This window comes from Acanthopagrus latus, chromosome 6, assembly GCF_904848185.1.
Source record: "Acanthopagrus latus isolate v.2019 chromosome 6, fAcaLat1.1, whole genome shotgun sequence".
NCBI classification, from domain to species: domain Eukaryota; kingdom Metazoa; phylum Chordata; class Actinopteri; order Spariformes; family Sparidae; genus Acanthopagrus; species Acanthopagrus latus.
In genome coordinates, this window is record NC_051044.1 from 4,964,025 (window position 1) to 4,974,500 (window position 10,476).

Below are 10,476 nucleotides of genomic sequence, written 5' to 3' on the forward strand. Positions count from 1 at the left end.
TTGTTGAGGTGCACATGGATGAATGAACCTCTAGATGGCAGTGTTCAGCTGCAACTGAGAACTGAGAACCCTCACTGAAGATGTTCAGCTGCTTCAGTCCAGTGTTACAAAGAAATCACAGACTTTCACAGTGACAGGAGAAAAAACTAATACAAAACAATCCAAGTACAATTTTAATTGAATAAAATTGAATCCTGCATCTGCATACTGTTGTTTATTTCCCCATCGGTCTCATTCACTCTGAGCTCCACTAGATATTTAACATCTGGTCATGTTTTGTCCCCTAACAGTTTACGTCATACAATGTATGTGCTTTATGTGTTGATTTCTTATAAAAAGTGGCGTTAATTTCATTACATATTGAAAGTAATGCATTTGACTTGTATATTTAATAATTTTCATGTCTGTAGATTGAAATATTAGTCACTTGTTTGTCAAAAAGACAGCAGCTCTCTCCACAACTTTGTCTGAAAATAATTTAAAGAGGCAGGAAAGGAAAACAACTCCAGAGTCCTTTTAGTTAATGTTCACTTTATTTGTAATGCAATGGCAGTAAAGTAATAAAGACATTTAAACCCCATGACATCTGTAGTTTAAAACACCGAGTTTATCTGATAACAGCATCAAGTACGTTCTAACAAAAACACCTCCAGAGTAAAAAAACTGAGCTGGAAAAGACACAAAACTGTGTTGGATGTAAAATGCATAACAGAATATCCCCAAAATGATTTTAAAAACTACAATATTCTTATATTCTAATAATCTCACCACAGATTAATTGAACACAGAAAATAATACAACGTCTACTTCAGTGTTGGTTAAGAACCAAAGAAGGTTAAAGGCCCCCAACGCTACTGGGTATAACTAAACTACAGTTAACACGTTATAATCTTTATGTTGTTAAAATCATATCAGACACAAAAACATCCCAGTTCTATTTCCAATTCATTAATTTTCCATGTTCATATGAATAAATGATTTTATTTTTTCATTATTCACCACTAAGTAAAAGTTAGTAATTATATGACACCTGCCTGCACACAGACGACACCTGTTAAAAAATAAAAGTGTAGACGTGTGTGTGTGTGTGTGTGTGTGTGTGTGTGTGTGTGTGTGTGTGTGTGTGTGTGTGTGTGTGCGCAGTGGTGGAAGAGACACTCAGATAATTTTCTTGAGGAAAAGTACTAATACCACGCAGTAAAATTACATGATTACAAGTAAAAATCCTGCATTCAAAATATTACTTTTGTAAAAAAGTATCATCGGGAAAATGTAGTTCAAGTGTTAAAAATAAAAGTACTCAATGCAGTGATTGTATATTAATAAGTGATTCTAGTAAGTTAAGATTGTAGTGGAGTATAAAGTACAATATTGTAATGTGAGTATATGTACTTAGTTACATTCCACCACTGCACGCATGCCTGTGTGTGTGTGTGTGTGTGTGTGTGTGTGTGTGTGTGTGTGTGTGTGTGTGTGTGTGTGTGTGTGTGTGTGTGTGTGTGTGTCCTCTCAGTGAATGCTGTATCTGCTGCTGTCTCTGGTCTCAGTCGTCTTTATCAGCAGCCTTGGAGCCGGAGAGCTGCTGTTACTGTGGTAACCATTAGTACTTTTATTACCTGGAGAGAGATTACAGGAACAAAAAAGGTGAGCCAGAGAAAGAAAGAGAGAGAGAAGGGCGAAACAAAGAGTGTAATCACGTCCTGAAAACTCAACATAGCATCGAGATATCAGTTACGTGTCACGTCCTCAGTGCAGGCGGAGGTTCGGGTGAGTTTGTGACTTACTGCTGCTGGAGACGGCCTGGATGTTGAGGATGGACTGCTGTCCCAGTCTGCAGGAGACGAGACAGAAAGGTCAGCAGGTATATTGTACTGAAGGAGACACACAGACAGTCATCACGCCTCCCGTTCTCCTCCTCTCACCTGTCCTCCTCTCCTTCCAGCAGCTTCCTGTAGGTGGCGATCTCGATGTCCAGAGCCAGTTTCACATTCATCAGGTCCTGCAGGTGAAAAGGATGATCAACCTCACATACCATGGAGCTTTTTACTATATCATTCGTTAACTTGCTCTTTTAAAGAAGTACAGTCCTTAAATACAAGTTTTAGCTACTTGAATCTTTTCCTATTCATGGTACATTCTTCTTTTAGTCTGCTACATTTCAGAGGGACATATTTAACTTTTCACCTCCCTATATCTTTTCCTGACAGTTTTATTTACTAGTTACTTTGCAAATTAATATTTCTGTGTAAAAAATGCAACAATTACAGTTCCTCTTAAAAGAGTAGTCACCCAAATGTGAAGATTCAGTCATTATCATATGTTGATGGAAAGTCAGGTGAAGTTTTGGAGCAAAACAAACTCGCAGCATTTTCCTGCACAGCTGAAGTAGATTAGGACTTGTTTTAAAAGTCTCCAGAAGCAGACTGGGATCTGCTTCCTGCTTCTATGTGTCTAGTGTACCACTGTGTTTTGTATACTGACAATAAACCTCGATCCTCATTTCTGCTCTTTCCTATCTGTTCTCTATCGCTGCCCGTCCTTCTTCCCCTCCTCCCTCACCTGATACTCTCGGAGCTGCCTGGCCATGTCCTGCTTGGCCCTCTGCAGTGCGTCCTCCAGGTCTCTGGTCCGAGCTTTAGCTTCTTTCACCGCCAGCTCTCCTCGCTCCTCCGCCTCAGCCAGCTGGTTCTCCAGACTGCCACGCTGACGGACCACAGGGACAAAGAAATCAACAGTGCTGGTCCGGAATCACCCAGAGAGTTTTATCCTGCTCATCTGAACACTTCTCTGTATTTGTACCTGCGCCTTCACGGCCTCTATCTCGCTCTGCAGTCGGCTGATCAGGCGGTTGACCTCGGCCACCTCTCCCTTCACCAGGCGGAGTTCGTCTCCGTACTGGCTCGCCTGCACCGACATCTGGTCGAACTGCAGACAGAGGAAGGTCGACATTAACTGCATGACTGTCTTGTGTCTCTGAACAGAACATTTGGCCAACAAGGAGATGATTTATCATCTTCAAACAGGTGTAGCTGATGAAATGTAAAATCTGTTTTTTGTAATCTTGGTAAGCTGATTTGAATACTTTGAATATAAAAGCTTAGTGGTGGTAAGTGATTGTCTGCTGTTTCCTCGGTCCTTACTTTGCTCTTGTACCAGGCCTCTGCCTCCTCTCGGCTGCGGGCCGCGATCTCCTCGTACTGAGCTTTGACCTCGGCCACGATCTGCTCCATGTTCAGGCTGCGACTGTTGTCCATCTGCACCACCACAGAGGTGTCTTTGATGCTGGCCTGCAGCTCACGCAGCTCCTGGTGAAGGGAACAAAACAGGAGGAGGTGATAAGTGACAGAAAATATTCAATAAAACAACTTCAGTAATTAGTGAAAGGACAACTTGCGTAACGTGTATATAAAACTCACATTTGCAGCAATATCATAATCATTTAATTACAATATCAAACTAAAATCAAGACTTTTAGCTCATCCAAAAATCAAATATCCAGGCATGTTTGTGTGACGCTGCAGATGTTTGAGCTCTTTTCATTGTTTTTCTAATGAGAAGCCTGACAAAAGGCAACAACGACAACAAAAAAAGAAATATTTAAGGCTTGATATCAGACGGGAAAAGAGTGCAAATGAAGTAAGACCGCAAGCTGATGAATCTGTTGTAACACTGAGGCACGAACAGGCTGCGGTACCTCCTCATAGATGTTGCGCAGGAAGTTGATTTCATCGGTCAGAGATCCCACCTTGTCCTCCAGGTCGGCCTTCACCAGGTAGGCTGAGTCTACATCCTGAACACACACACACACACACACACACACACACACACACGAAGAAACATTCACTCACACAGAGATTAAACAGGACCAAAGAGCTGAGGGTCACGGTAGCTGTTCAAACCTCTCACACACTTGGAGGAGAAAATTGATGTACGCTGAAGAAAAAAAAAAAAGAAAAAGAGGCGTGCTCGAATGTTGAGAGGGAAGACAATGAGGACAAAAGAAAAGGACAATAGAGCGGTTCATCTTACTCACCACACCTGTAACATTTTAATGTGTGTGTGTGTTTGAGATATGCTGACCTTCTTCAGGATGACGAAGTCGTTCTCCAGATTGTTTCTCTTGTTAATCTCGTCCTCGTATCTGTGACAGAGACAGGACACATACTCCTTCATTACAGAGCTCACAGCAGCATCATTTACCACCACGGGGAGATTGTTTACTTGTGTTTGTAGTCCTCCACCAGGCCCTGCATGTTCCTCAGCTCCCCGTCCAGTTTGATCTTGTCGTTGTTGACCAGGTCCATCTGACGCCTCAGACCCGCCATGTAGGCCTCGAACAGGGGCTCCACGTTGGATCGGCCGACCCCCTGGCCCTGCAGCAGCTCCAGCTTCGTCTCAAGCATCTTATTCTGCTGCTCCAGGAAACGCACCTGGAAAAAAATGAGACAGAAGGTGTAAATAAATCAGTGGTGTTGACACAATCAATCGTTTTGTATTCAATCAACTATTTTTGACTTTTTTAGATTCATGCGGCTTCAGCAAATCTGTTGCTGACACAGGGATCCTCCAGGAGGGTTTTACTTAAAACTTTAAATGTTTACTGAAAAAAAAGTTTAAATTACAGCCAAAATATCCATCAGGCTGGGAGTAATTTTACTTCTACTTGATTATCGAGCCCCAGTGACGGGTTTTGGATTGTTAATTTAACAACAAAATAATTTGACAACATTTTTAGCTCTGGGAAATTATACTGGGAAGTTTTTTTTTTTACGCTTTTCTGACATTTTACAGACCTAATAATTAATTAAAAAAATAACAGTTTGATCAATTTGAAGCATATAATCTAAATAATCATTATTGCAGCCATAGAATATTGTCCTTCCGAAGCGGCATCGTTCCAGCAGCTGGATGTGAATGTCAGCGCCTGACTGTACTCCTGTATCTGCACAGCTCGGGTTTCCAGCCTGCAGCCGGGTCTGTCCACCTCCTATTGTACCTCCTCCTCCCAACACAAAGCCTGCGTTCAGTTCAGAGCAGAATAATCTCCCTCTGAGACACGACCACACCACGTCTGACCTGATTTATTGGGTTACAACCCGAGTCAATGGGACAGAAATGGGACAGATATCTTAAATATCCTGCGGTCCAGAACCACTGATACAGTTTAAATGGCTGTTTAAATCCCAGATGCTTTCACTGAAATCTCTTTTCAGGGTTTAAGTCTCATTAATTGTTTCAGGGATCACTTCTACAACAACCAGCGTCAATGAATAAAATCATACCTCTCATATACCTCTCCTTCATTCATCGTGCAACAAATAAAACGCTGCCTGATGTTTTGGACTCATTTCTGCTCCGCATGAGGGACGCAGCTCTTTAAAGTTTCAGTGCTGTTGGACCCACTCAGGGTTGGATTACATGAGTGACAGCCGGGTTAGTTCATTCATCAGTTCACTCTCTTCTCAACACACTGATGATGAGCAGGATGTCCAAAATTTAAAGATGTGAAAGCATCATTCAGATTTCTGATCCCCTGGATTTATAAAAACAGAGCAACACCAAACTGACCTCGACAGAATAAAATGAGCCCAGGCTGAAGTCACCTCGCTTCGCCTGGAACTGAGATCTGCTACGACTCCAAGAAGAGCGAACAGGGACTCTTTGTGTGTTACCAGTTATCTGGGGCGTCGCATCAACCAGCTCGTTTACAGAGACGGACGAGCTTTCAAATGTTTCCTGTGAGGTTTCTCAGTATTTTGTCTCGGAGCTCTGAAGCTAATTTGGTGGATAATTTTCAACAAAATCTACGAGAGTTTACGAACACAGGCCCTTGTTGCCTCACTTACTACCAAGTCATTCTCTCTGGCAGCCTTGAGAACAATTTAAACTACATTTCCTGACCAATTTTAGTCTATTTGTGACCAACGCCTGCATGCACACTCAGCAGGGTTCCAACATGTATGATAATTATTATATTTGTTCGCTAATCTTGCCCTCAATACTGCCAAAATTTATCATTTTGTGACCCTGACATCGGTGGTTGATTTTAGTCTGCGCTGCCTCATTTTCATTTATTTCCTGACATGATCCAAGGAAGCTAAAAAAGAAGGAAGGCACATAACATCAGCTTGTTTTGGGGCCAGACTGTGTTGAAGTCAGTGAGGGATGCATGGAGTGAACCCAACACATCTACGATGGGAGACTGATTTTGCAACATTTGGTTGGATCTGCTGTGTTTGGTTGATATTATCAGCCCTGTCAATCATATTGGGAAATAAACCAGAAGTTAACCTGCTCTCTGAAGTGTGTTCTCTTATATTCTGGTGGTATTTCTTCATCAGAAGTCATATGATGTAGATATGTTGGGTTTAAGTGCGTTTCTCCTGTAAACTTAGATACAACCGTCACCACAGTCTGGCACCAAAGCGAGGTCCAGTGAAATATTGACCCTTCCTGCTTTTTTTGGGTTCTCGACATGATCAGAACATCAAAATATGGATCCTGCGTCTCATGTTACCTCTTCCCAGCCATTCGTGTTTGGCGAAGGCTCTGATGGTGAATGTTACTCACAAGCACGACTGTCGTTCAGCGTTCATCGAAACAACTTGGCGGCGGAGCTTTAACTTGTGTTGAAATCACGTTGTTTTAAAATTAACCACTTATTCCCATCAGTTATTCCATTAGCTAATCTTTTCATGTAAATATATAAACAGGCTTCCATTTGTGCTTCTTGAAACTCAATCTTTGTAAGAGTGAACCATTACAAAAATGGTCAGACTGATGGATACCTCCTCCCACGCATCCTCACTGCATTTGATTTAAACAAACAAGCGAAAAAAACATCTGGATAGATTTGTAGGTGTGTCCAAAAATAATTTAAATTCCTGTTCTGTACAAATTAAACATTTCCGCCAATCTGCTCTGCTGGTTATAACTTGTGCAACGTCATTTTAAGAGAGGTGGACACTGTTTACGTCATCGATGCTTGGTGCTTAAACGCAGTCTAATGGATCCTGTATACCTTCCTGTATAAGTCTGACGTATTTGTGGTGCCTTTAAATCAGACAAATCTCAAACAAAGAGGTTAGTTTTGTACATGCGGACAAACAGAGTTCGGTCCAGCGCAGCACTTTGTTTCTCTACGCCTGAAGTGTATCTCCGTTGATGTGAGAAGCCAACAATGCCTCTATTGTGAGATTGTGTTACCTGCTCCGTGAGAAAGCGGAGATGTTCCCTAAGTACGGTATCAATGTCCGGCATTATCACAGAGCCGGTCACGTCTCCTGTGGGAATGTATGCAGGCTGTGTTCTTCAGGAACATCAACGCTGTTACCCCTCAGATCTAAAATGCCAGGTGAAGTTATTTGTGTAGTCAAGCTCTTATATTGGAGGTTAGATTGTGTTATCATTGTGACCTTGAAAAGTTTTTTCATTAAGGTCAGCTTTAGTTCTGAAAGTCGTTATAATCAGCGTCATAATAATTGTCTTTTTCCTCTCTGGTAATGATGAAACTTCAGTTTACAAACGCTTGCTGCTGCTTTTATGCATTTAAGGAGCAATTCGCTGAAGCTGAAGATGATGTTTTCCAAACGCTTCTTTTGACCAACTCCCCATCCACAAGTCTCACGTCACAGATCGAGACTGATCAGAAAACGTTTTTGTGGATTATGTTGGCCTGAAACACGAATTACTTACATATCATTTACAAACTTTTTTTTACATTTTGTACATTTCACTTGAGAAGAAGTAGAACATTCATATTAACAAAACAGAATGTGACACGTTGCTAAACCTCAAATTGAAAACAGCACAAAAGATATTTGCGCAGCTTACTTTAAGTTGTACTTTTGATGCTTGACTTAATTTAATACGAGGTACTTTAGGACATTCTATACTTTGAATCAAATATGACTTGTGTGTACTTTTCACAACACTGGGATAATTGTGGAACCAAAAAAAACAGCTTTCCAATCTTTTGGGACTCTGGGTTGTAGAAAGTAGAAGGAAATTAAAGTACACAAGTAATGTATAAAATGCCTCAAAATTGCACATAAGTACAGTTCTTGAGTACTTCCGCCTCTCGGCCCTTTACCTTATCTATGAAGCTTGCAAAGCGGTTGTTGAGGCTCTTGATCTGCTCCTTCTCGTGGGTTCGGCTCATGGACAGGCTGGGGTCGATCTCCAGGTTGAGGGGCGCCAGCAGGCTCTTGTTGACCGACAGGGATGCCAGAGGGGTGCCCAGGCCGTGGTGGTGCCCGTTGGTCCCAGCATAGAGGGAACTGCTGCTCAGGGAGATGCCGCTGAACCCCCCCTGAACTGGACCGAAACCGCTCAGCCTCCTCGACCCACTGCTGCTCCGGACGGAGTTACTGGAGCTGATCCGCTTGGTACGACTCAGACTCATGGTGGAGGCGGAGATGATGGGGTGCAGAGATGGAAGATATGAATGGATGGAGGAAGAAGAGCAGATGGTGGAAAACAGGAGAGTAAACGTTACAGAGAAATGAATCAATAAAACAGAAGACTTGCAGATGAAAGGCTGTGCTGAGCAAAGAATGAACAACTGAGTGAGTGAGAGGCAGAGAAGTGAAACAGGTGAGTGTAAGATGTCTGAGCACAGTGAGGCGTCTCAGGTGTCTCATGGCCTTTAAACCTCCCCAGGTGGAGTCAGCGGAGGAGGAGAGAAGCTGGAGCACAAGAGAGCCGTGGTGTCAGATATCTAGTGCTCTAAAAGTTACTGTTTACTGCTGACACATTCAATGAATTAGGAGACAACCAATGTGTTTTTTAATTATTTCTTTTTTTTGAGCCATTGATGATTATTGGTGATCAGGCAGACAGATAACCCACATTTGGAACCATTATGAAAATAAATTACAAACACAAATTCAAGCTGATATTCTTTAAACATATATGCATCTGTGATGGAATGTAACTAAGTACATTTACTCAAGTACTGCACTGGGCTACTTTTCTTGAGTATTCCCATTTTTTTCTACTTTACACTTCCACTGCATTACGATTTGGAGGCAAGTATTGAACGTTTTTTAATCACTACATTAATTCATTAATTTTATTTACTAGATGCTTTGCAGTTCTTGTGCTGCATCAGAGCCAGATAAGTGCATACTTAGTCAGATTTAAATACACTGATCCCAGTAATCAGAAAAATGCTGAATATGGCAACTGATAAGTGTCCAAGTACATCTGACTTTTGATACTTTAATAGATTCACAGCCATGAACTGGAGCTCATTAAAATATCAAAAATGTGCGCCCTGCACTTATCAAGTGCGACCACATCAGTCTCCTCAGCAGGTAGAGTAAGATTAGTCAGGCTTGAGTTTTACTTTTTTACAGAAAATTGTACAAATAGTCCTGCAGCGGGGTCATCCGATAGTTACAGTACAAACACCTTGCCTGTGGTCAGAAACGGACTCATCTCAACGGCTGTGCGCATGCGCACTAAGGACATTCGAAGTTACATTTATTTAAACCGCTCGGCCATCGCGGGTAACGGCTCCCACGCGGTGAAAAAAAGCGGGTATAGGCGGTCTGCTGTTACCGACATCGTTACTATGGAACTGGCACAGCACAAAACACGGAATCAGAGACAACACTGTTAAACAACACTGTAGCTGCAATCTAGCCACAATATTACCACTTTAGGGAGTTTGAAGTCATTTTGCACTGTTGTGTAAAAAGTTGGGGTCTGCCATACTGTATGCGTTTACCGTTTATGAAATGCAGAGAAAAAATATTTACAGAAAACCAGCTATGCTGAATGACTAAACTCAAACCAACGTGTAAATATGACGGAAAAACAAAGAGACTAACGTTATGATATGACAGAAAAACATCTCAGATGTACACACACAAACGAACGGTTGGAAAACTGTTTGCCTCCATGATACCAATTCTCTCCACCTGTTCACCGGTGACTCCCATACACAACAGATCATATTCGTACAAAATTGGCTACAACAAACACAATCTAACGACGTTATGTCCACCTGCCACATTTATAAAAAAGTACTTACCTGCAAGCTGTAATCTCAGGGGCGGAAGTTATAGAGTGGCCCTCTCCCTCCAATTAGATCTTTTTCTTTCTTTCCTTTTTTTTTTTTTTTTTTACTAATGTCCAAAAAAAGTTATATGGACTAATGGACTATATGGACTAATGTCCAATAAAAGTTATTCACCCCTAACCCTAACAAAAACAAACAAACAAACAAACAAAAAAAACAAAAAAAGTCTTTAAAAATGATGTTTCTGTCCAACTCATAAAAATCACACTCACACAGTAATACCTCACTCACACTTACAGTAACGACTCGGACACATGTTGTGTAGGAACCGGCCATCGGTACTCAGCAACCCGCTACTTTTCCACAACAACCAGTCATGAGTGACTTAATTACTTCGCCTGACTCACAGACACAACCAATACTAACTCGTCACAATTTTTTTTACATGT

At 41.6% G+C, this 10,476-nt stretch overlaps 1 protein-coding gene across 4 annotated transcripts; it reads right to left on the bottom strand.

Annotated features, from left to right (window-relative positions):
• Nucleotides 1–511: 511 nt before the first annotated feature.
• si:dkey-222f2.1 (keratin, type II cytoskeletal 8) lies at nucleotides 512–10,462 on the bottom strand. Of its 4 annotated transcripts, none has more exons than XM_037099672.1 (11): nucleotides 10,325–10,462; nucleotides 8,093–8,399; nucleotides 4,222–4,430; nucleotides 4,081–4,141; nucleotides 3,695–3,790; nucleotides 3,141–3,305; nucleotides 2,800–2,925; nucleotides 2,560–2,703; nucleotides 1,923–1,999; nucleotides 1,785–1,831; nucleotides 512–1,616 (listed from the first exon to the last, which is right to left on the bottom strand). In XM_037099672.1, exons 2-11 carry the CDS (start codon nucleotides 8,159–8,161, stop codon nucleotides 1,510–1,512), a joined length of 1,101 nt encoding a protein of 366 aa, XP_036955567.1. In that variant the 5' UTR covers nucleotides 8,162–8,399; nucleotides 10,325–10,462; the 3' UTR covers nucleotides 512–1,509. The 4 variants fall into 4 exon arrangements, with proteins under 4 accessions (XP_036955567.1, XP_036955565.1, XP_036955566.1 ...); XM_037099670.1 differs by lacking the exon at nucleotides 10,325–10,462 and adding an exon at nucleotides 10,040–10,187 and having other exon boundaries at nucleotides 8,093–8,687; XM_037099671.1 differs by lacking the exon at nucleotides 10,325–10,462 and adding an exon at nucleotides 10,040–10,179.
• Nucleotides 10,463–10,476: the final 14 nt, after the last annotated feature.

Coding starts and splice junctions, on each gene's coding strand:
- si:dkey-222f2.1 (XM_037099670.1), bottom strand. CDS start 8,404: ATGAGTCTGAGTCGTACCAAGCGGATCAGCTCCAGTAACTCCGTCCGG. Junction 4,142..4,221: donor GTGGAGGACTACAAACACAA/GTAAACAATCTC, acceptor TCTCTGTCACAG/ATACGAGGACGAGATTAACA. Junction 1,832..1,922: donor CTGGAAGGAGAGGAGGACAG/GTGAGAGGAGGA, acceptor CGTCTCCTGCAG/ACTGGGACAGCAGTCCATCC.